At 52.5% G+C, this 25,103-nt stretch overlaps 2 protein-coding genes across 11 annotated transcripts in view; both read left to right on the top strand.

Annotated features, from left to right (window-relative positions):
- Window positions 1-90: 90 nt before the first annotated feature.
- KLC4 (kinesin light chain 4) lies at window positions 91-15,530 on the top strand. 6 transcript variants are annotated; one of them, XM_063633093.1, is made up of 17 exons: window positions 244-817; window positions 1,092-1,146; window positions 1,850-2,132; window positions 3,458-3,688; window positions 6,176-6,257; window positions 6,865-7,084; window positions 7,548-7,635; window positions 10,817-10,918; window positions 11,155-11,328; window positions 11,716-11,815; window positions 12,008-12,060; window positions 12,294-12,364; window positions 12,587-12,695; window positions 13,264-13,404; window positions 13,663-13,778; window positions 14,341-14,404; window positions 15,059-15,530. In XM_063633093.1, the coding sequence occupies exons 1-17, from the start codon at window positions 685-687 to the stop codon at window positions 15,107-15,109; spliced, it is 2,073 nt and encodes a 690-aa protein (XP_063489163.1). In that variant the 5' UTR covers window positions 244-684; the 3' UTR covers window positions 15,110-15,530. The 6 variants fall into 6 exon arrangements, with proteins under 6 accessions (XP_055119117.1, XP_055119118.1, XP_063489163.1 ...); XM_055263142.2 differs by lacking the exons at window positions 244-817; window positions 1,092-1,146 and adding an exon at window positions 91-226; XM_055263141.2 differs by lacking the exon at window positions 1,092-1,146 and having other exon boundaries at window positions 245-779.
- A 1,177-nt stretch (window positions 15,531-16,707) lies between these two features.
- PTK7 (protein tyrosine kinase 7 (inactive)) overlaps window positions 16,708-25,103 on the top strand; it is an 87,495-nt gene continuing 79,099 nt past the window's right edge. The window contains exon 1 of one of the 5 annotated variants that reach the window (XM_055263137.2): window positions 16,708-17,004. In XM_055263137.2, the coding sequence (XP_055119112.2) occupies window positions 16,926-17,004 (79 nt within the window). In that variant the 5' untranslated portion in view covers window positions 16,708-16,925. Of the gene's footprint in view, window positions 17,005-17,250; window positions 17,424-25,103 lie in introns of those variants that run through there. The other 4 variants (XM_055263139.2, XM_055263140.2, XM_055263138.2 and 1 more) reach the window with 4 other exon arrangements.

A 25,103-nucleotide genomic window follows, 5' to 3' on the forward strand; every position in this document is an offset into this window, starting at 1 on the left:
GGAGGCGGGCAGAAAACTGGAGCCCAAGCTGGATACACACCTCCTTTCCTACCTGAACGCCGTGAGAGCCAATCCGCGGGCAGCTCTAATGTCGCGTGACTAGGAAACAGGCCCCGCCCCCCAGACCCGTCAAAACAATTGCCTCGAGCGGCAGCCATCATGGATTTAAAGGGGCAGTACCGGCAAGAGCGGCGGCAAGAGCGGCAGCCAGACCGGCAGATTGCAGGTGAGTCTTTGAGGGTACCCTGGGGCTGAAGGTTAAGGTCTCTGCCATCTCTTATTCTCGCACTCCCAGAAAGATGAACAAACCCCCTCCAACCAACCTTACAAAACTCCAGGCTCCAAAACTCCGCCCTTCGCGATTCTTCCCCGCCCCTCGGCGTCCAGACGGACAGACAGACGGCCTGCCCCGCCCCCTGCGCCACCGACTGACTCAGTGACCTCGGGGTCGTTAGGCCTCTACGTCCTCGCTGGAGCTGCGGACCTCAGTCGTCCATCCACACTTCCCCCCTACCGCCCCCGCCCATCTCACTCTCCCAACCCTGGGCCCCAGGGCAGGTCGACAGCCCGAGGCACTCCTCTACTGCGTTTCCAGGCCCAGGAGACCCACTCCAGCGCCGCGGTTCCTTGCGACCCGGCAGCCGTTTAGCAGACCTCCCATTCTTTCCTGCATCATCGGGCATTATGGAGGCACCCTACGGTGATTCCTCTCAGAGCCTGTTTGTAGGTGACCGTGACAGAGACAAAGCCATGGAAGTGACTGGGTTTGGAGTGACCAGGTGTTCTTCCCTCCCCTTTCCCAGACACGCCTCTTGCTGTAGGTCTCTGATTAAGTCTCTCTCATTCCCTTCCTGGGAGACAGTAGCTCCCCAGGCCTGCAATGAGGGAGGCTGGCTTGGGGAAGGAGAAGGGAATTGGGCGTCTTTGAAGATCTGTGGGCAGAGGGAGGGAGGGAGGGTGTTTGTCCTGGGTGGGACTCTGTGCCGGGTCCTCTGGGTAGCTGTGAAGTGGTGAGAGAAGGGGTGGGAACGCTGGACTTCTGGACTTTGGGCAGGGCAGATCCTCTGACTCTTTCTCTGGCTGCTGAACAGTTTCTTCCGGGCTCTGGCCTGAGTGCCACAGCCAGGGCCTCTGCTCTGTACACAGGTAAGAAGACTTCAAAGATGAGAAACAAGACCCTTCTGAGGAAGTGGGAACACAGTCTGAGTCCTGGGGGGTGGGAAGTATGGGTTGAAGGTTAGTGGGAAAATATGCAGGGCTGACCAACTTTGGAGATGCTGGGCTTAGTTCTGCAGGTGACGCAGCCTGAAGACCTTGAGCTTTCTGGGACCCTGTAATGTGGATCCTGCAAGGAAGGCTCCTGTTTTCTTCTTTTCTCTTTCTTCCCTGATTTAACTTTGCAGAGATTCCTTCCCTTTTTTCTAGGCCCCTGCATTATTTTCTGCATATCTCCCACTTTAATCCTGTGCCGTTTGCAGCTCTCCCACAGACCTTCTGTGATCCCCATAGTGCTCTCTCATCCCTTGATTCCTTTTCCTAACTCAGGTTCTAACTGCTTTTTTGTTCTTTTCCTAAGTCCTAAATGCTTCTGCTAGTTCTAAGAACCTTTGTTCCTACTATAGTCTTCCTTTATTTAAGTCAATTCATCTCCCTCTCACTTTGCCCACAACCTTAGCTTTGAGTTTAGTGATCTAGGCTCCCTGCCTGCTGCTCACTCTCTCTCTCCAACTAAGCCACAGGGTCACTCTTACTTTTGTCCCTTCACTTGGATTCCCACCACCCTCTGAGAAAGTTGCTCAGCTTCTCTGTCTCATCTTTACACCAGCCAAACTCTGTTGTTTCTCCCTAGACCGGGCAAGGTCCCCCCGGCCAGGATGTCAGGCCTGGTGTTGGGGCAGCGGGATGAGCCTGCGGGCCACCGGCTCAGCCAAGAGGAGATCCTGGGGAGCACACGGCTGGTCAGCCAAGGGCTAGAGGCCCTACACAGTGAACATCAGGCCGTGCTGCAAAGCCTGTCCCAGACCATTGAGTGTCTGCAGCAGGGAGGCCATGAGGAAGGGCTGGTGCATGAGAAGGCCCGGCAGCTTCGCCGTTCTATGGAAAACATTGAGCTCGGGCTGAGTGAGGCCCAGGTGAGCGGGCAAAGGTGGTGCCAAGTGGTCCAGGGTGGATGGAGGAGCAGTTATCTGATTGAAGGTTTGGGGCTGCTTGGGATCACCTCACTCTAGATGTTTGCATTCATTCATTATATATGTATTAAGTCCCTACTGTGTACCAGAATGCTTTTGGACACTGAAGAGATACATCATTGAACAAAACTGTAAAAGTCTTTGCCATCTTGGAGCTTACCTTCTAGCTGGGGAAGACAGACAATACATAAATAAATAATGATTCGGTATGCCAGAGTGATAGTTGCTAAGCATAAAAGGATCAAAATAAAGCAGGGAAGGAAACTAGGGACTGTGGAGAGAGGGTATAATTTTAGATAGGGTGGTCAAAAAAGGCCACCCTTTTTTTGAAAAGGCGACATTTTGGCAAAGATGTGAAGGTGAGGGGAATGAGTCATGCCATAAACAGGGGAAGGGCATCCTAAGCAGAGAGAGCAGCAAGTGCAGAGGCTCTGAATGGAAGTCTGCCTGGTGAGGTCAGTGAACAGCAAGGGGCCAGTATGGCTGCAGTAAAGTGAATGAGGAGAAGCAAAGTAGAAAATTAAGTCTGAGGGGTAATGGGGTTGGAGGGGAGGGAGATGGATCAAGTGGAACTTGTAGGCCACCCCGAGGACTTTGATTTTACCTTTTTTTTGAGATGGAGTCTCGCACTGTTGCCCAGGCTGGAATGTAGTGGCACAATCCCGGCTCACTGCAACCTCCGCCTGCCAGGTTCAAGCGATTCTCCTGCCTCAGTCTCCCGAGTAGCTGGGACTACAGGCGCGTGCCACCACGCCCGGCTAATTTTTTGTATTTTTAGTAGAGACGGGGTTTCACCATGTTGGCCAGGTTGGTCTTGAATTCCTGACCTCGTGATCCGCCCGCCTTGGCCTCCCAAAGTGCTGGGATTATAGGTGTGAGCCACTGTGCCCGGCCCTGATTTCACTTTGAGTGAGATGGAAACTATTGGAATGTTTTTAGAAGAGGAATGATGTGGTCTAACTTGGCATCATCAGGTTGCTGGGTTACGAATAGACAATAGGGGAACAAGGGCAGAAACAAGGAGGCCAGTGAGGAAGTTATTATAGTAATTTGGGTAGGAATTGATAGTGGCTTGGCCCAGGGTGACGGCAGTGGAGGTGGTGGGAAATTGGATTCAGGGTGTTTTGAAGGTAGCGCCACTGCTATACCCCCACCTTCTGGCTCCTCTGTGCCCCTGCCAGTTTTGCCACGTCCCAGTAGGCTCCCCTTCCACCTGTTCCTGAATACTCCCACCCAGAATCTGGAGCTCAGGGTATGTGCCCACCTAGGTGATGCTGGCTCTAGCCAGCCACCTGAGCACAGTGGAGTCAGAGAAACAGAAGCTGCGGGCTCAGGTGCGGCGGCTATGCCAGGAGAACCAGTGGCTGCGGGATGAGCTGGCTGGCACCCAGCAGCGGCTACAGCGCAGTGAACAGGCTGTGGCTCAGCTGGAGGAGGAAAAGAAGCACCTGGAGTTCCTGGGGCAGCTGCGGCAGTATGATGAGGATGGACACACCGCGGTGAGTGTGCACAGGCGAGACTGGCTGAGGGGTGGGCAGCCGGGAGTTACCACAGACATGGGGGCAATTGCCCCATCATCCTCAAGGTCCATCAGCTCTACCCAACCTGCTCTCACCTGAAAGAATTCCTTTTTCAGCCCTGACACCAACTCCAGGTGACAGCAAGGGGAAAAACAATATTCAGGTAATTCAGTCAACATTTAATGAGATGCCTACTGTGTACCAGGCATTGTGCACTGCGCTGGTGAATGGGGCACACAGAGTTCCTGCTCTCACAATTACAAGCTTGTGAGGGAGACAGATAAGCACCTGGACAATTCCAATCCAGAATTCTACGTGGTACAATTAGAGAAAGCATAGCCCAGTTGAGCATGACCCTCCTAAAATTTGCTTTCAAAATGTGTGATTTTTTTTTTTTTTTTTTTTGAGATGGAATTTTACACTTGTTGCCTAGGCTGGAGTGCAGTGGTACAATCTCAGGTCACGGCAACCTCCGCCTCCCGGGTTCAAGCAATTCTCCTGCCTCAGCCTCTCGAGTAGCTGGGATTGCAGGCACCTGCCACCACGCCTGGCTAATTTTTGTATTTTTACTAGAGACAGGGTTTCACCATGTTGGCCAGGCTGGTTTTGAACTCCTGACCTCAGGTGGTCTGCCCGCCTGGGCCTCCCAAAGTGCTGGGATTACAGGTGTGAGCTACCGTGCCCGGTCCAAAATGTGTGAAATTTAACCCTCACTCAACAGAGTGCAGTGATGCCATCTCAGCTCACTGCAACCTCTGCCTCTGGCTTTCAAACAATTCTCATGCCTCAGCCACCCAGGTAGCTGGGATTACAGGCGTCTGCCACCACACCCAGCTAATTTTTGTATTTTTAATAGAGATGGAGTTTTGCCATGTTGGCCAGGCTGGTCTCAAACTCCTAGCCTCAAGTGATCTGCCTGCCTCGGCCTCCCAAAATGCTGGGATTACAGGCATGAGCCACCGCGCCTGGCTGAAAGTGTGTGTTTTCTTGAGATGTATCTGTAGGGAACAAGTCTTATCTAGGAGAACGCATATGTGACAAAATACAAAGCAGCAAGTGCTCAGTGCTGGATGAGTGGTTCAGTCAGCGAGGGAAGAATTTCACGGAGATATGTGTCTGAGGGCTGGAATGGTCTACGAAGAATTCATAAAGGAAGCAGGAAGCCTGGGCAACATACTGAGACCCTGTCTCCACAAAAAATTAAAAAATTAGCCTGATGTGGTCATGTGCACCTGTAGCCTCAGCTACTCTGGAGGCTGAGGTAGGAAGATCGCTTGAGCCCAGGAGGTGGAAGCTGCAGTGAGCTGTGATTGTGCCACTGCATTCTAGCCTGGGCTGTTGCCAGACTAGAGACTCTGTTTCAAAAAACAAACAAAAAAATAGAGGGAGCAGGTTACAGGGATGGGTAGGATATAGGTCGGATTTCCCATTTGAGTGGGTTAGGAGTTGAGATGGATTTTGAAAGTTCATGATGAGGAAGAGGGAGGAGCTTTTTAGACTGGAGTGCAGGGTGTCATTGATAAGGCTTACATCCTGGAAAAGTTGGTCTGTCCCAGGGAAAGTGAGTAGATGAATTGCATGGGACACATTGGTGAAGCTGGGTAGGAGGGTTGGTGTTTGGATGAGGCTGCAGTTCCTGATGGGGAAAAGCAGATTTTCCTAGTGTGGAATAGGTTAGACGGTGAGGGAGGGTTATGTAGTAAGTCCAGAGTGAGCTGTGCAGATGATGGGCACTAGGCTGAGCTAGACACTTTCTGGGTACATGTCAATAAGATCGGACACACTCCCTTCCCTCAGGAGAGACAGGACAGACATATAATCAACGTAATCACACAGAGATCAGCATAGGGCCATAATTACAAGAGTTAAGGCGAGATTGGGGGTGGTTAGAAAGGAAACTTTTTTTACTTTTCTTTTTTTTTTGTTTTGTTTTGTTTTGAGACAGAGTTTCGCTCTTGTTGCCCAGGCTGGAGTGCAATGGCGCGATCTCGGCTCACTGCAACCTCTGTCTCCCAGGTTCAAGTGATTCTCCTGCCTCAGCCTCACGAGTAGCTGGGATTATAGGCATGTGCCACCACACCCGGCTAATTTTGTATTTTTAGTAGAGATGGGGTTTCTCCACGTTGGTCAGGATGGTCTTGAACTCCTGACCTCAGGTGATCTGCCCACCTCGGCCTCCCAAAGTGCTAGGATTACAGGCATTAGCCACCACACCCGGCCAGGAAGGAAACTTTCTGTATGAGAAGGAGGGGGAAGTCTTGAGATTTGTCCAAAGCATCTCTGGCTGTTATAAACAAGAGGCCTGAGCTTGGCTGGGCCACTTGCTAGCCTTTCCAGGGGCAGAGACAGGAACAACAGTCTTCTCCTAGGTCCCATCTGTCCGTGATTTCATGGCTTAGAGGGGTCACTGAGAAGGCTACTAGGTAGGGATATCTTGGCCCTTATATGTTGCTTCTTCCGTTCCAGGAGGAGAAAGAAGGTGATGCCACCAAGGATTCCCTGGATGACCTCTTCCCTAATGAGGAGGAAGAGGACCCCAGCAATGGCTGTGAGTCTGCCTCTGGAATGGGAGGGTGAAAAGGGGCAGCAGGAGGCTGGCCCTAGCTGTGGCCTACCCTGTACACAGGACAGTCACCATCTAGAAATAGGTTCTCCACTTTCTCTGGAGACAGGGCAGGGGCTGGGCTAGTACTTCGATTTCCTCAGCCTCCCCATTGAACGAACATCTATTAAGCACTGAATATGTGCCAGGTACTCTGCTAGGCACTAGGAGTACTACTGAGATGGAAATGGCATAGGTCTCACCAGTAAGGAGTTCACAGTCTAGTGGGAGAATAAACCTGAGATAGGGAGACCATGAGCCCCTCAAGGGAAAGAACCAGGTCTTTCTTACCTTTGTACTCCTGGGACATCCCTTGGTTCATACTTATTAAATAAATGTTTGTTGAATGCATGAATTACTGGGTGAACAACTGAGGTTGTGATGGGTATAGGTCAAGGGAGTGGATAAAAGAATAGCACTTGAGGCAGGTCTAATATTGAGAGCCCACGTTGGGGTGGGCACAGGTGTGGAACAAGACATGCAATGGGGAGTGGAAGGGCAGACAGCAAAGGGGAGAGGAAGAGTCCTTTGTTTATGTTCTGTGATGGTTTAGTGTCCCGTGGTCAAGGTGCTACAGCAGCTCAGCAGGGTGGATATGAGATCCCAGCAAGGTTGCGGACGTTGCACAACCTGGTGATCCAGTACGCAGCCCAAGGTCGCTATGAGGTGGCCGTCCCTCTCTGTAAGCAGGCACTAGAGGACCTGGAGCGCACATCAGGCCGTGGCCACCCTGATGTCGCCACCATGCTCAACATCCTTGCTTTGGTGTATCGGTGAGGACTTCCCTCCTCCAGTGCCCAGATCATCCCCCACATTCCCACCTTGGTCCTCCTTTGGCTTTCATTTTTCCTCTTTACAGGGTACGTCTCCTCCCTGTTGGGCCTCCCAGATACACCCCAACAGGTGTATGGGAAAAGAACTCTCACTTTTCCATACCTAAGCATTTGCTCATCCCTTGGGATCCTTGTTCCTCTAATCTCTCTTTTGGGGAGTGCTCTCTCCCTCTCTTGCCCCTGCCCCCTCGCTTCCTATAACTTGTGGCCTCCTCTTGGGATGGCAGTGCCCTGCATTCTGGTATGAGTATGTCAGTGAAGCCCCCTTACTGTCCACACCAGGCTTCCTGTCTCCTCATGGAGGTCTCCAATCCTTAAATGTACTCAGTCCTTCCAAAGGGAAAGAGGGAAGGAGAAGGCTTGCAGATTCAGGGTAACTCCTGTCACTTTTGTCTTCTTCCAGGGACCAGAATAAGTATAAGGAAGCTGCCCACCTGCTGAATGATGCCCTCAGCATCCGAGAGAGCACCTTGGGACCCGACCATCCTGCTGTCAGTATTCCTTGCCCTCCCCGCCCCACGCCCTGCACCCCCCACCATTGCTATTTTGGCCTCTCTTAGCTCATCCATCTGCTGCCCTCAGTCCACTCACTAAGAGTGCTGAGGAAGGAGGCATAAGAAGTCCTTTCTTCCAGGCACTGTCCAGTGATCCTAATGCTTCTTAATTCTCCGAGACTCAGTGACTCCTTTTTATAACAAATATTTTGCTTGAATTTAATTAATAGATAAGTCATAGGTAAATCCACATATGATTTCTACAAAAGTTAATATGCTACTCTAATAAATATAAAAGAAAAACAAGAAACGTAATTTGTAAGGACAATATATACAATGTAATATAATAAGGTAAAAATACAAAACAACAGTAGCTGTATTGAGTACAACTTTGTTAAAAGAAATAGCAAAGTGGCCTGGGCACGGTGGCTCACAAGTGTAATCCCAGCACTTTGGGAGGTTGAGGCGGGCGGATCACGAGGTCAGGAGATCGAGACCATCCTGGCTAACATGGTGAAACCCCATCTCTACTAAAAAAAATACAAAAAATGCCGGGCATGGTGGCGGGCGCCTGTAGTTCCAGCTACTCGGGAGGCTGAGGCAGGAGAATGGCGTGAACCTGGAGGGCGGAGTTTGCAGTGAGCCGAGATCGCGCCACTCTACTCCAGCCTGGGTGACAGAGTGAGGCTCCGTCTCAAAAAAAAAAAAAAAAACTGAAAATATAGGTGGACACTTTATTAAAGTACAGTATTATAAGAAATCACAAGGGTCAGGCACAGTGGCTCATGCCTGTAATCCCAGCACTTTGGGAGGCCAAAGTGGGCAAATCACGAGGTCAGGCGTTTAAGACCATCCTGGCCAACATGGTGAAACCCCGTCTCTACTAAAAATACAAAAATTAGCCGGGCGTGGTGGCGGGCACCTGTAATCCCAGCTACTCAAGAGGCTGAGGCAGGAGAATCACTTGAAACCAGAAGGTGGAGGTTGCAGACCACTCTAGCCTGGGCAACAAGAGCGAAACTCTGTCTCAAAAAAAAAGAAAAGAAATGACAGACCAGATTTATTTGTGTATAAGAGAAAGAGACTGGGCTCGGTGGTTCACGCCTGTAATCCCAGCACTTTGGGAGGCCAAGGTAGGTGGATCATCTGAGGTCGGGAGTTTGAGACCAGCCTGGCCAACATGGTAAAACCCCCTCTCTACTAAAAAAAAAATTATAAAATTAGCCAGGCATGGTGGCATATGCCTGTAATCCCAACTATTTGGAGGCTGAGGCAGGAGAATCATTTGAATCCGGGGGTTGGTGGCTGCAGTGAGCCAAAATCGCACCATTGCACTCCAGCCTGGGCAACAGAGCAAGACTCCATCTCAACAAAATAAAAAGCGGCCCAGCGCTGTGGCTCACTCCTGTAATTCCAGCACTTTGGGAGGCAGAGGTGGTCGGATCACCTGAGGTCAGGAGTTTGAGACCAGCCTGACCAACAAGGTGAAACCCTGTCTCTACTAATAATACAAAAATTAGCCGGTTGTGGCGGCGTGCACCTGTAGTCCCAGCTACTCGGGAGGCTGAGACAGGAGAATTGCTTGAACCCAGGAGGCTGAAGTTGCAGTACGCCAAGATCGCACCACTGCACTTCAGCCTGGGTGATGGAGCGAGACTTCATCTTAAAATAAATAAATAAATAAATAAAAATAAATAAAAGGAAAGAGAGAAACAACCTTAAGTAGAGATATCACACCAGGGCAAATGATAGAGTTGTCAATGTACAGAAAATGAAAAATGAAAAGTTTGTTTTGTTTTGTTTTTTGAGACGGAGTTTTGCAGTGTCACCCAGCCTAGAGTGCAGTGGTACAATCTGGGTTCACTGCAACCTCTGCCTCCGAGGCTCAAGTGATCCTCCTGCCTCAGCCTCCCAAGTAGCTGGGATTACAGATGTGCGCCACCACGCCAGGCTAATTTTTGTATTTTTTTTTTTTTTTTTTTTGAGACGGAGTCTTGCTCTGTCACCCAGGCTGGAGTGCAGTGGCGCGATCTCGGCTCACTGCAAGCTCCGTCTCCCGGGTTCACGCCATTCTCCTGCCTCAGCCTCTCCGAGTAGCTGGGACTACAGGCGCCCACCACCACGCCCGGCTAATTTTTTGTATTTTTGGTAGAGACGGCGTTTCACCGTGGTCTCGATCTCCTGACCTCGTGATCCGCCCGCCTCGGCCTCCCAAAGTGCTGGGATTACAAGCGTGAGCCACTGCGCCCGGCCCTAATTTTTGTATTTTTAGTAGAGATGGGATTTCACCATGTTGGCCAGGCTGGTCTTGAACTCCTGACCTCAAGTGATCCACCTACCTCAGCCTTCCAAAGTGCTGGGATTACAGGTGTGAGCCACCACACCCAGCTGAAAAGTTATTTATTTTTTGTTGAGATGGAGTTTCATGCTTGTTGCCAGGCTAGAGTGCAACATGGCATGATCTTGGCTCACTACAACTTCTACCTCCCGAGTTCAAGCAATTTTCCTGCCTCGGCCTCCTGAGTAGCTGGGATTACAGACTTGCCACTACACCCGGCTAATTTTGTACTTTTAGTAGAGACGGGGTTTCTCCGTGTTGGTCAGGCTGGCCTCGAACACCTGACCTCAGGTGATCCGCCCACCTTGGCCTCCCAAAGTGCTGGGATTACAGGCGTGAGCCACTGCGTCCGGCCAAAAAGTTATTTTTGAACGTGATCTGTGTGAAAATAATTCCCTATGGTATGACATATGATAGGCAGGGATGATGTATCTCAGAAATCATACTCCTATCTTGATAGCCCATCAAATATCAATGTTTACATTTAGCGTTTGGATGTCTGGCAAGACATTAAAAAATTGGCAGAGCTGTCCCACACATGCAGAACATCTATAGCGTTCTTGCCTCCTCAAAGGTAATCTTCATGGCAACAACAACAAAAAGAAAAAACACCTCCAGAAATTTCTTAAAATCCCCTAGAGGGCGATACTCTCCCTTAGCCTCAGAGCCATCCTGTTCTGCAATCTCCCCTCCTTTCAGCCCCTGGCTCCAGGGTAGTAGAGTCTTTGTCTCTTAGAGTTATGCAGTGAGTGTTGGGCCCTGCTGGGAGGTGGGGAACCTCAGATTCCCATAGGTCTTTTGCAACCCAAATGTCTGATGGGGACAGGCCTGTCTTCATAGGTGGCTGCCACACTCAACAATTTGGCTGTGCTCTATGGCAAAAGGGGCAAATACAAGGAGGCAGAGCCTCTGTGCCAACGGGCACTGGAGATTCGAGAAAAGGTACCTATGCCCTCTCTCCCTTCTTCCCTTGTCGCTGTGACCCTTCTGTACGTGGCTCCTCTGGTCTAACCCTCCTCTCACTTTTTTTTTTTCTCACCCCCATCTCTGCTTTGTTCTCTCTTCCTTCATTCCCTTTCCTCTGCTTTCCACATGTGTGTGCCTACATGCAAACACACACATGTGCTTGTGCACACACATAATCATAGCCATTTATCCACTCCTTTGTTCCCTTTCAGGTCCTGGGCACTAATCATCCAGATGTGGCAAAGCAGCTGAACAACCTGGCCCTCTTGTGCCAAAACCAGGGCAAGTATGAGGCCGTGGAACGCTACTACCAGCGAGCACTGGCCATCTACGAGGGGCAGCTGGGGCCGGACAACCCTAATGTAGCCCGGACCAAGAACAACCTGGTATGGGAGGAGGGACAAAGTAGGTGGAAGGAACGGGGGGAGAGGCCACTTGGGTCCTAGAGTTAGGAAGCATCACAATCTGGCACACTGCTCTCATCAACTTTGTGCCCATGTCTGGGGCTGCCTTTGCGGATGAAGGATCTGCTTCATTCCAGTTATAGAAGTTCCACAGCTTCTTGGGAGTGGGCTGGGAATACCCTTGACCCTACACCTGGAGAAGGAGGTGTGAGAAAGATCTCTGGAGAAAGTCAGAGAGACACTGAGAAGTGGAACTCCCTGAGCCTGGTGAAGACCTTGTCTGAAAAAAAAAAAACAAAAAACAGACAAAAAAAACCCCTTGCCTCCCTCCACATTTTGTTCCTGTATTTTTGCCTTTCTGTCTTCCAGGCTTCCTGTTACCTAAAACAGGGCAAATATGCTGAGGCTGAGACACTATACAAAGAGATCCTGACCCGTGCCCATGTGCAGGAGTTTGGGTCTGTGGATGGTGAGTGGTGAGGGCCTGGGGAAGGGGCTGTGGGGAAGAAAAGAAATGCAGACCAAAGGTCGGGGGTTAGGCCGCAGTGGTTCCCAGGAGGAGCCAGACCCCTTTAGTCCAGCCTGTCAGCTTCTGGGTCCTGGCTCTCCGACACTGTCTAGCTCCCATCTCTAACCTCCCCACCCCATGTATCACCCCCAGATGACCACAAGCCCATCTGGATGCATGCAGAGGAGCGGGAGGAAATGAGCAAAGTGAGTGGGGGGGAAGGGGGGCCAGCCTGGGGAGCTCAAGGCTACCAGGGTTTCTGTCTTACTCCTTGCATTAGCCCAACTCTCACTTCCCACCCCAGCACCAGCCCCAGATGCATGGTGTCCTCCCCAGCCCAGCCTACACCCTAGCCTCATGCCACCTTGCATCCCAGCATCTCTGTATTCTTATATTTGGCTCTCCCTGCCCTTCTTTCTGGCCTCTCTCTGTCCTGCAGAGCCAGCACCATGAGGGTGGAACACCCTATGCTGAGTATGGAGGCTGGTACAAGGCCTGCAAAGTGAGCAGGTGAGCTGCCAGTGAAAAGCCAGCTTGGCCTCCGATGCCCTCCATCCAGTCCCTGCTCCCAGCCTCCCAGACCTTTTCCCTTCGTCCTGTAGACTTTCCCTCAGCTTTAGCTCTGTTCCCTCTCCTATTTTCTTATTTTTTTTCCTCTTGTCTTGCTTGGAAGACAAATGTTTTCTTTTCTGAACTTTCTCTCTTCCTTCTCTGGTCTCTTTCTCGCCACAGCCCCACAGTGAACACTACTCTGAGAAACCTGGGAGCTCTGTATAGGCGCCAGGGAAAGCTGGAGGCTGCTGAGACCCTGGAGGAATGTGCCCTGCGGTCCCGGAGACAGGTCAGAAGCCCAGAGGGGAAGGAGGTCCTAGAGGGAAGGGCCCTGGGGGTGAGAGACTGCCGGGGTTTCTTGGGAGTCTCCTAAGAATAAGCAGAAAGGCTGATGGAGCCAGGAGGGAGAGGAAAGTGAGGCAGTGTTGGGATTGTGGTTGTTTTTAAGCATGTTCTTACCCCCCACCTGCACTTTGTGGTCAGGACTCTAGTTTCAAGATTCACTAAATGGGGATATGAAGGAGAAACCCTGCCCTTTCATAAGGAGGGGGCCTGGGTGGTGTGGGTGAGAGGAGTGAGGTCAGGGAGAGCCTAAGTCAAGAATTTCTTAGATTGTGGGTCTCAATAGTAGGTTGTGAAATCAATTCAGTATGGGCCATGGGGCTAAAAATATATACAGATCTATATATAGCAATGCATTGCAAATAGAAAAGGTAAGTATTGTTCCAGTAGGTATAAACTGAGACATCACAAGGAAAAATGTTTTCCTTCCAGTGGCTGATGGTGAAAAAAATTTGAAAGCCCCATCCTGAGGAGTTAAGGAGTAGGAAGTCCCAGGTCCTTCCTTTTCCTTCCAGGGCAGTGACCCTATCAGCCAGACCAAGGTGGCAGAGCTGCTTGGGGAGAGTGACAGTAGAAGGACCTCCCAGGAGGGCCCTGGAGACAGTGTGAAATTCGAGGGAGGTGAAGACGCTTCTGTGGCTGTGGAGTGGTCTGGGGTGAGTCTGATCATTGCCTTTTCATCTCTCCTGCCCACTCCTGCTGGTGGTGGTGAGAGGCTCTTGGCCATGCTGTCCCAGTCTAGGTAGTGTATCCCTTCAGAGGTATCTCTGGGAGCCAGTTTTTGACAGGACTTTTATTTCCAGTCACTGGGCCTTGGGGGTGGGGGATGTGTGCAGAATAAATGCTAGGAGTAGACTCAGAAACCCATCTGTGTGGGATCCCTATAGCTTTCATTGCTCACCCCTTTCTGCCAGGATGGCAGTGGGACCCTGCAGAGGAGTGGCTCTCTTGGCAAGATCCGGGATGTGCTCCGCAGAAGCAGTGAACTCCTGGTGAGGAAGCTCCAGGGAACTGAGCCTCGGCCCACCAGGTACACATGGAAGTCAAGATATGGTAAAGTGGCTGGGTGCAGTGGCTCACGCCTGTAATCCCAGCACTTTGGGAGGCCGAGGTGGGTGGATCACCTGAGGTCAGGAGTTTGAGACCAGCCTGGCCAACAAGGTGAAACCTCATCTCTCCTAAAAATTCAAAAATTAGCCGGGCATGGTGGCGGGTGCCTGTAATCTCAGCTACTTGGGAGGCTGAGGCAGGAGAATTGCTGGAACCCAGGAGGCGGAGGTTGCAGGGAGCCAAGATCATGCCATTGCACTCCAGCCCAGGCGACAACAGCGAGACTCCGTCTCAAAAAAAAAGAAAAAAAAAAGATGTGGTAAAGCAGGCAGATGAAGTAAGCCCTTGCCTCCAACTCCTCTTGGCCCCTGATCTCTGGAGAAGTATCTTGGAGAGAAACAGGGAGGAAGTCAATGGGACAGCCACGGAGAGAGAGTTTAGGTAGAATGGGTGCCCAATGTGGCAGTGCTCAAGAGGCCCACAGCTTTAAGGCCACTCAGGAGGAAGAGAGGAGGCCTCAATTCTTCCGTTTTCCATTATAGCAGCAACATGAAGCGAGCAGCCTCCTTGAACTATCTGAACCAACCTAGTGCAGCACCCCTCCAGGTGAGAGCAGTGCTTGTGAGCATATCGGTGGGTGAGGAAAAAAGGACAGCCAGTGAGCAGGCCCAGTGGAGTAAGGGAAGAGGGAAGGGAGAGGAGTCATCTGGGATGAAGATGAGCCAGGGGACTGCAGTCATTAAGGAATCAAGCAGATAGCTTGTGGTGAGTGCTGACCACCAAGGGACAGTTTCATGCCAGACATAGTAGCAAATAAGTTAATAAGGAGGGAAATAGGAATATTTTGTAAACTGGTACTTTGGAATTATGAATAAGAATTATTTGGAGATACTAGTTATTTTTTCATCCTGCAGCCGCCTTAGTAGTAGATGAGAATGGAAAAAGAAAAGTATTAAATAATCCCCATCTGAGAAAACACTAGTGATATTTTAATGGCAAATGACTTCTTGTATGAACACACTCAGAGTATATGCCAGTATTCATGTGGTTCTTCCAGGAAGCTTCTCCACCAGATTGTGGCCTTCTGGAAAACCCTAGCAGAGGCTAAACAAAGTCCCAGGTCCAGAGATAGACTGGTCCAGAGATAGGTGTGATCCTAGGTCCAGAGATACCCTGTGACCATGGGATGGGTGGACTCCAGGAGACAGTCTTTGGGAGGCCGAGGTCCCTGAGCTGATGGGGTAGTGTTGTCTGTTTCAGGTCTACCGGGGCCTCAGTGCCAGCACCACGGACCTCTCTTCAAGCAGCTGACATTCAACCCGGCCCCCAGGTCTGCTGGGTCCCCCCACCCCCACAGCCCTCACAGCATTCCCCATTGCTCCTGGCTCTTCCCCACCCCTAGGTGGGACAGTGAAGGGGAGCAGTTTAACCAGAAGATTGCTGCTGCCCTTAGGCTCTCAGCTCCCTCCTCAGGAATCCCTCTTAGGAAGGACCCTCAGGACACCCTCTCTGCACCCTGTGGTCCTCTCGAGTAGCTAGCTCTGAGGCCCCAAGGTGGGTACAAAGCAGGTATGGCCCTCAGAGATACAGCCTGCTGCTGGCTTTTCAGTCAGAGGGTTGGGGGCTGGCCAGCCAAGCTGCCTTGCCCTGGCCGCTCTTATTCCCTCCCTCTGCTGTCTCACTTCAGGTCCATGTATTTCACTTTTCTTAAATAAAAGAATCAGGTAACCTTTCTGTGACTTGAGTCCTGATTGAAGAGGGTATGAAGCAGGGCTTGTGTTGGGGCCCTTCACAGAGGGTGAGGGGCAGTGATGGATGGGGCAGCAGGAGGAGTGTTGATTCTTGGATCTGTCCTCTCTTCCTCCCCTTGTTTGTATCATCTCCAGCAGGGCCTGTAGGAAGGCATCTGGGGGATGGGGAAGAAGGAGGCTCACAACCCAAGGAGAAGGTGCTGTGGACTGTGTTGTCAGGGACATGTGGTGGCCATGTGGCAGGACCCTGGAGTCCTGGCGCCACTTCTCCTGTCTGTGAGGCCCTCTGTGGCTGCCATTCCTCCTCCCAGCTGCTTGGGGGAAGGGAGGTCTAAACAGGCCTGGGGGGCCCTCCGGATCCAGAGGGGAGACAAGGCACTATCCATCCCCTCTCAGCATATCTTGGAGGCCTGAGCAGCAGCTGGGGCCCATCTTCTAAAGCTTGACTCCTCCTGACCCGCCTCCTACACCCCTTGCTGCTTTCACAACAAAGAAAGAATGTGGGGGTGGTGGCGCTGGGGGTGGGGGGTGCCTGGAACAAGGGTTGTGCTGGGCCTCCCCACAGCTGGAGACTTGGCCATACCCTGACACAGCCCAGACTGCCTGGAGATGGACTTGGGATGAATTTGTCAGTTTAGCAGACTTCAGCCTGGCTTTCAGAGCCCAGCGTGTTTCTACTGGGTTCATATTGGTCTAGAGCCAAACCAGACCCCAGTCATGCACACTTCAGCCCCTCTCCAGGCTACACAGCATCTTCAGGTTACTTGGGGACATTAAGGACACCCTGTTGTTCTGGGTCTGCCGTAAGATTTTGGGTTGCTGAAGAGTTGGCGGGGCCCACCTCTTCCCCTGCCCCTACCTGGAGAATTCTGGGGGAACTGTTGGCCAGAGCCTCCAGGTATGCCCAGAATGGACCATTCTCCCCAGGGTCCACGGAATCGCACAAGTCACTTAGGCTCTCCCGGATCCCTGCAGAGTCGGTGGTGGGTACAGCAAATACTCCCCTACCTCGTTCAGGTCCCCTGCGCTCCCCTGAGCCTTGCACTCTCTATTCTCCATCCCTCTCCAGACCCCTCCCCCTACTGAGCTCCTCCCCGCCTCGGCGAGGAGGGGGCGTCGAGGGGGCGGGGCGCCGTGCGGGGGCCGGAGGGGAGGGGGTGTCGTGGGGCGGGGCTTGGCGGCGGCGGCGGCGCGCGAGGACTCGGAGGTACCGGGCGCGCTCGCGGCTCCGGCTCGGGACTCCTCCGGGTCGGGCTCTGGCTGCGGCTGCTGCTGCGGCGCCCGCGCTCCGGTGCGCTCCGCCTCCTGTGCCCGCCGCGGAGCGCAGTCTGCGCGCCCGCCGTGCGCCCTCAGCTCCTTTTCCTGAGCCCGCCGCGATGGGAGCTGCGCGGGGATCCCCGACCAGACCCCGCCGGTTGCCTCTGCTCAGCGTCCTGCTGCTGCCGCTGCTGGGCGGTGAGTACCCGAGAGCTGGGGGCACAGAGCTTGGGAAGCGCGGGAGTCCCGTGGGCAAAAGGCTGCACCCGGGGCGGTGGGTTTGGGCGGCTGGAACGGCCCTGGAGTGGTGGAGAGACTCGCTGCGGGTGCAGGCTTGCGGCGGAAGGGCGCAAGGAGCCCGGGGGTCGGGAGGCTGGCGAAGCCTCCGGGGACTTGGTCAGGGTACCCCTCCCACCCGCGCCGCGGGGACGCATTTCCAGCCTCCCTGAGTTTTTCTGGTCTGAGGCGAGAGTTTGCTCGAGAACTGCCGAGAGTTGCCGGCTCTCGGGCCCAGATGGGGAGTTTCTTGTCGGGGGAGAAAAGACCATCCGCACCCACCGTTGGGAGTGCGATGTGGAAAAAGGAGTCCCCCACCGCACCCGGCAGGGTCTGCCCAGGTAAGAGTTGCTGGTTTGGGGCCCGATGCCGGACAGACCTGCGGCGCGCAAAGCGCGGAGCTTTGTTGCCTACGCCGACCCGACGCTCCCGGCTTCCCTCCTCCAAGTTCCTGGGCAAAGCTGAGACCCCAGATGGCCCTGCGGGTGAGGGCGGAAGAAGGGAAGAATGAGGGGCCGCCCCCATGGCCTCTAGCTACTGGTCTGGAACCCTGCGCCCACTCCGTGCCAGGGCCGAATCCCGGGATCCGAGGGTCCCAGGCTGTCGCGGTGACTAATGTGTGAAGGCCGCTGCCAAAATCGGGCATGGCCTGGCTGCAAAGGTGCGGACGGGGTTTGTTCTGCTCCTTCCTGGGTTTCCATCCTGGCTGTCCTCACAGAGGAAAGGAAATATTTCTAAGGGAAGAAAGGCAAAAAGAGCTCATTCTGACTTTTCTTGGGGGGGCCTTAGCATTTTAACGAGGGTGTGGCCCTCATCACCAGGGCAGACAACACCGCCCCCCCCCCAACTCCCGCAGCTTTTATTTCCTGGCTTGGTCACACCTAAGAGTCATCACTGAGGTGTTGAAGTGCCTTACAGCAAAGCACCAAGCTACCCGCACATCCCAAACAGCCCGGACTGGAAATAAAGCCCCCGACCCTCCAAAACACTCTTTGGTGGTCCTCGAAGCAGCTTTCTCTTGGGGAGCTCTGTCGAGGAGACCTGTCCTTGGTGATAACCTTCCACCTCCTTTGAAGGTGGCAATGGGAAGGGCATGGGTAGGGAATTGCCTTTCTAATATCTTTCTGGCCTGCCAGCTGTGGAGGGGTTTTGGTGCTGGTGGAATCGACATCTCCCCTTCCCCCAGTTGTAAAAGGAGAGGTAAATGTAACCCAGGAAAGAGACCAATCTCCAGGGATTTGGAGGAGGTGTTTCTGGAGTTGCCCCGTGTTTCTTGTGATGTGTGTGGTGGTTATTGCTCGTGGCAGAATCCACATCAGCTCCCAGAGGAAGTATGGAAGTTCTTTGCACAGCCAGGATGGGGGCCCAGCCATCTGGGCGAGCAGCCCGAGCTCACAGGCCCCCGGCTCTCCTGGTTGGGTTTTGGTGTGTGGGTCTGCCCAATGAGGCTGCCTTCACTGCTGCTGTTTAGTTCTGGAGTCAAGGGGAGTTTCTGGTGAAGATGGGGCTCTTGCTCAACAAATGCTAAATTGCTAAATTCCTTCCATGAGAAGATGACTCTGATGTTAATTGACTTAATCTGGTGACTGGTTGGTGTTTGTGTGTGCGTGTGTGGGGGGGATCCTGTTGGGGGAAGTTAGGGCAGGCTGAGGGCTTAGGACAGGAGGTCTGTAGTCTCCTCAGGGGTGGGGGGATGTCTTGTGCTCAACAAAGGAACATTTTAATGAGAGCCTTAAATCAGTTCCACCAAATGTGCCTTGTTGTGGAACCTGTCCATGTGCTGTAAACACCTCCTGCTGTCTTCCAGTGAAATCCTGGGACTCAACCCACCCCCAGACGCATGACTTCAGGGGGCAACGGTTTTTTAATAGATCACAGTAGATTTTTCCATCTCATTGTTTAACTGTGTAATTAACTGGAGTTGTAGTGAGATCCCACTGTTAATAAGGCTGGAGTAAGGAACCTACGCTGGCTAGGTTTGTGGATTAGACCATTTTAAAGCCTGGGTAATTATGCCATAAATGGCTGAGTTACTTTCCAAACTTTGAGATACTGTTGTAATAAATATGGTGGAGGTGGAGGAGGAGGAGGCTTGATGTTTGAAACTATGGATTCTTAACCCCAACCGCTTGTACAGTCAGTTGTGGTCACTTCTCATCCTGATTCCCATCCCCTCCCTGGTTTCTTTCCTCCAGGCTCTTGTTTCTTTGGGGAAATTGAGTCGTCATGTTCTGGGATAGGCTGTCTGCAGATTCCTCAAGGCTCTGCAGCCTGTAATTCAGGCCTAGGAGTTGCTTTTATTAGTGATGGCTTTTCTCAGCTGTTGGGAAGTATGGTGGCAGGGCAAGGGTGCTCTTCCTGTCACTTGTCAAATGGTATACTCAAACTCCTGGTGTTCAGAGCAGCATTGAGTGGTGGACAGAGCTGAAGCAATGGAGATAAAGTATGGTCCTTCCTTGGCATCTGCAGGGAATTGGAATAGGACTCCCTGAGAATAACAAAATCCAAGGGTGCGGCCGGCGCGGTGGCCCACACCTGTAATCCCAGCACTTTGGGAGGCCGAGGTGGGCAGATCACGAGGTCAGGAGATCGAGACCATCCTGGCTAACCCGGTGAAACCCTGTCTCTACTAAAAATATAAAAAATTAGCCAGGTGTGGTGGCGGGTGCCCATAGTCCCAGCTACTCGGGAGGCTGAGGCAAGAGAATGGCATGAACCCAGGAGGCGGAGCTTGCAGTGATCGTGCCACTGCACTCCAGCTTGGGCGAGATCGTGCGGAGATTGTGCCACTGCACTCCAGCTTGGGCGACAGAGCAAGACTCTGTCTCAAAAAAAAAAAAAAAAAAAATCCAAGTGTGCTTCAGTCTCTTATATAAAATGGTGTCGTATTTACATATAACGTACACACAACTTCACTATATACTTTTGTTTTGAGACAGGGTCTCCTCTAACACCCAGGCTAGAGTGCAATGGCACAGTCCTGGCTCACTGAAGCCTCAAATTCCTGGGCTCAAGCAGTCTTCCTGCCTCACTGCCCTAAAGTATGGGGGTTACAGGCATGAGCCACTATGCCCAGCTTCTCCCATATACTTCAAATCATCTCTAAGGGCCAGGTTTACGCCTGTAATCCCAGCACTTTGGGAGGCAGAGGGAGGAGGATCGCTTGAGCCCAGGGGCTCAAGACCAGCCCTGGCAACACAATGAGACCTCCACCTGTGCAAAGAAAAAAAAAATAGCCAGGCATGGTGGCACGCGTGTGTGGTCCCAGCTGCCCAGGAGACTGAGGTGGGAGTATCGCTTGAGCCCAGCAGGTTGAGGCTACAGTGAGCCATGATTGTGCCACTGCACTTTGGTCTGGGTGACAGAGTGAGACTCTGTCTCAAAAAAAAAAAAAAAAAGGCCAGGCGTGGTGGCTCACACCTGTAATCCCAGCACTTTGGGAGGCTGAGGCAGGCAGATCATGAGGTTAGGAGATGGAGACCATCCTGGCTAACATGGTGAAACCCCGTCTCTACTAAAAATACAAAAAATTAGCCGGGAGTGGTGACGGGCGCCTGTAGTCCCAGCTACTCGGGAGGCTGAGGCAGGAGAATGGCGTGAACCCGGGAGGCGGAGCTTGCAGTGAGCCGAGATCAGCCACTGCACTCCAGCCTGGGGGACAGAGCGAGACTCTGTCTCAAAAAAAAAAAAAAAAAACCTGTAAATTACTTGTAATACCTATTACAATGGAAATGCTATGTAAATAACTGTTGTATTCTTTAATTTGTATTCTTTTTTATTGTTGTATTGTTTTTAATTTTTATCTTCCCCCAGTGTTTTTGATCCTCTGTTGAGGGATGTGGAGCCCAGGGATAAGGAGTGTATCTGGCAAAGCAGCAACTCAGACTCATTGGCAGGCCCTGTGGCCCTGGACGAAGCTCTTAGCTTCTCAGCCTCTTCTATAAAGGGGCATCCTAGAGTTGTGCTGAGGATTAAATATAATGAAGTAGGCTGGGCGCAGTGGCTCACATCTGTAATCCCAGCACTTTGGGAGGCCGAGGCGGGCGGATCACCTGAGGTCAGGAGTTCAAGACCAGCCTGGCCAACATGGTAAAACCCCGTCTCTACTAAAAATACAAAAATTAGCAGGGTGTGGTGGCACACACCTCTAATCCCATCTACTCAAGAGGCTGAGGCAGGAGAATCGCTTGAACCCGGGAGGCGGAGGTTGCAGTGAGCTGAGATCGCGCCACTGCATTCCAGCCTGGGCGACAGAGCGAGACTCCATCTCAAAAAAAAAAAAAAAAAAAAAAATACACACACACACACACACACACACACACACAGGCACACACACACACACCCCTTTCTTGGTCTTCCCTCTGTGGTGTGCTTCAAAGATTCCTTCAGCTTTACAGTCATTCCCAGCAATAGACATTTTACCTACTGGAACCCTCCATTTCAGTCCAGCTGGAATATTTGCCATCTCCTAACACATATCTGTTTTTCTCCCACCTTTCTTTCCTTCGGGCCAGTCCCTGGGTGTACATTGCCTTCTCCTGTCTCTCTGTTGCCCAGCCCCACTGCCTCTTCTTCCCTGAAGCTGTCCTATCTCTGCTGCCAGAAAGTAGACACCTGTAGAACTTCTGGACTGTCATTCATGCGACACCATCCATATTTTTGCCCCTGTTGGGTTTTGTCTTAATTTACTGAAGGGCTCCCCCATAGAGTTTAGTAGAGTACTTGCTTATAACGGGTTCTTATGTAGGTGGTTTTTTTGTTTGTTTTTGTTTTTTTTTTTTTTTGAGATGGAGTCAGCCTGTGTCTCCCAGGCTGGAGGCATTGGCGCGATCTTGGTTCACTGCAACCTCTGCCTCCCGGGTTCAAGTGATTCTCCTACCTCAGCCTCCTGAGTACCTGGGTTTACAGGTGTGTGCCACTGCACCTAGCTAATTTTTGTATTTTTAATAGAGATGGGGTTTCCCCATGTTGGCCAGGCTGGTCTCGAACTCCTGACCTCAGGTGATCCGCCCACTTCGGCCTCCCAAAGTGCTGGGATTACAGGCATGAGCCACTGCACCCAGCCGGTATAACAGGTCCTCATGTAGGTTTATTTAAAAAGTGAATGAGCCATTTGGGTGCAGGGCAGAATGATCAAGGATGGAGTTAAATATCCTCTTGCGTCCTAGGCATTGGGAGTCTTTTGCACCCTCCCCAGCTTCTTTGGGTTGGGGTTGCCTGTTCCTCCTTGTGCCTGCTCTACGGTGACCAAATTAAGGATCAGACCTTCCTTCCCTGATCCTGGGCTGGCTGTTTTGGTGGTGGTTTTTCTCAGTTTTGATGTGGTGGGTCTTCTAACTTTCTCCAAGTTCTGTGCGTGAGTAAGCACCGCTACATATGAAGCTGACTGCAGCTTAAAAACTGGTGCTAAAGTTTCTTCCTCAGAGAACTGTGTGGGGCCTAGAGTATCTATAACTGCGCTACTTGAAGTAAGACCCAGGGCCACATGGCATCAGCATCCCTGGGAGCATGAATCAGAATCGCAATCTGCAGTTTATTTATTTATTCTTTTTGAGATGGAGTCTCACTCTGTCGCCCAGGCTGAAGTGCAGTGGCACGATCTTGGCTCACTACAACCTCCACCTCCTGGGTTCAAGCGATTCTCCTGCCTCAGCCTCCTGAGCAGCTGGGATTACAGGTGCACACCACCACGCCCAGCTAATTTTTTTATATTTTTAGTAGAGACGGTTTCACCATGTTGGTCAGGCTGGTCTCGAACTCCTGACCTTATGATCCACCCACCTCAACCTCCCAAAGTGCTGGGATTACAGGCGTGAGCCACCACCGTGCCTGGCCGCAATCTGCATTTAAACAAGATGCTCAGGTGACTCTGTACCCCAGAGTTCCAGAAGTCCTGGCCTAGGCATCCTTCTTTATACAGAATCTCAAGGCACAGAGCTTTCCTGTTGCAACAGTATAAATTGGGAGCTGAGATCCTGCACAGTATTTGAAGATTTGCTTTAAATAACTTACTTTATGTGAACACTCTTTGGGGTGATGTGTATGGTTTTTTTTTTTTTTTTTTTTTTTTACTAATTTTTTCTTTTAATTAACTTTTTGTTGGTATAACATATATACAGAAAAGTGAACAAACCATATACAAATTACATAAATATCTATAAATTTGCAAAAGGCAAAACACTCCCAAGTGACTAATACCTAAAGGAAGGAATAGAACATCATGAGCACCCCAAAAGCCCCCTCTTGACCCCTTCTAGTCACTAATCTCCCAAGGGTAATTCTTATCCATAGGTGAACAGCATAGATTAATTGTACCTTTTTTTTTTATTAATTTTTTTTGCATACAAAAACAATAAACATTTTCTAAAAATACATACAAACAAAAAGATGCGTATCAAACATATTAGGAAGGTTGCACATGGGAAGTCGGGGAATAGAAATGGGGGTGGGAGTTAAAATAAATGAGAGAGGGACTTTATATGGATCAGTGATAATAACTCAATCCTCTATTTGACAAAGAAGAGGGAGAAGGAAGAGGAAGAAAAAGAAAGTGGGATAAAGGATCAGAAAGGGAGGAAAATAGAAAAAATTAGAGTATGACTCCAGGGTAGACCTGTTTTGTTGTCATTGAGTTGGTTGGTTGGTTTGTCTGTTGTATTCTTCATGTTTCGCCAAGTTGGCCAGACTGGTCTCGAACTCCTAGCCCGAAGTGATCAACCCGCCTCGCCCCCCAGAGTGCCGGGACCACAGGCGTGAGCCACCACGTCCAGCCCCCACATTGCTTCTGGCCTCCGTGGTAGACCTCCCAGACGGAGCGGCCAGGCAGAGGAGCTCCTCACTTCTACCCAGACACGGGGCGGCCGGGCAGAGGGGCTCCTCACTTCCCAGACGGGGCGGCCAGGCAGAGACGCTCCTCACTTCTTCCCAGACGATAGGTGGCCGGGCAGAGGCGCTCCTCACTTCCCAGACGATGGGTGGTCGGGCAGAGGCGCTCCTCACTTTCCAGACGATGGGTGGCCGGGCAGAGGCGCTCCTCACCTCCCAGACGATAGGTGGCCGGGCAGAGGCGCTCCTCACCTCCCAGACGGGGCGGCCGGGCAGAGGCGCTCCTCACTTCTTCCCGGACGGGGCGGCCGGGCAGAGGCGCTCCTCACTTCCCAGACGGTGGGTGGCCGGGCAGAGGCGCTCCTCACTTCCCAGACGATTGGTGGCCGGGCAGAGGCGCTCCTCACTTCTTCCCGGATGGGGTGGCCGGGCAGAGGCGCTCCTCACTTCTTCCCGGATGGGGCGCCCGGGCAGAGGCGCTCCTCATTTCTTCCCGGACGGGGCGGCCGGGCAGAGGCGCTCCTCACTTCCCAGACGGGGCGGCCGGGCAGAGGCGCTCCTCACTTCTTCCCGGACGGGGCGGCCGGGCAGAGGCGCTCCTCACTTCTTCCCGGACGGGGCGGCCGGGAGAGGCGCTCCTCACTTCTTCCCGGACGGGGCGGCCGGGCAGAGGCGCTCCTCACTTCTTCCCGGACGGGGCGGCCGGGCAGAGGCGCTCCTCACTTCTTCCCGGACGGGGCGGCCGGGCAGAGGCGCTCCTCACTTCCTCCCGGACGGGGCGGCCGGGCAGAGGCGCTCCTCACCTCCCAGACGATGGGTGGCCGGGCAGAGGCGCTCCTCACCTCCCAGACGATGGGCGGCCGGGCAGAGGCGCTCCTCACCTCCCAGACGATGGGCGGCCGGGCAGAGGCGCTCCTCACCTCCCAGACGATGGGTGGCCGGGCAGAGGCGCTCCTCACTTCTTCCCGGACGGGGCGGCCGGGCAGAGGCGCTCCTCACTTCTTCCCGGACGGGGCGGCCGGGAGAGGCGCTCCTCACTTCTTCCCGGACGGGGCGGCCGGGCAGAGGCGCTCCTCACTTCTTCCCGGACGGGGCGGCCGGGCAGAGGCGCTCCTCACTTCCTCCCGGACGGGGCGGCCGGGCAGAGGCGCTCCTCACCTCCCAGACGATGGGTGGCCGGACAGAGGCGCTCCTCA

Source organism: Symphalangus syndactylus, chromosome 23, assembly GCF_028878055.3.
Source record: "Symphalangus syndactylus isolate Jambi chromosome 23, NHGRI_mSymSyn1-v2.1_pri, whole genome shotgun sequence".
Classification (NCBI taxonomy): Eukaryota; Metazoa; Chordata; class Mammalia; order Primates; family Hylobatidae; genus Symphalangus; species Symphalangus syndactylus.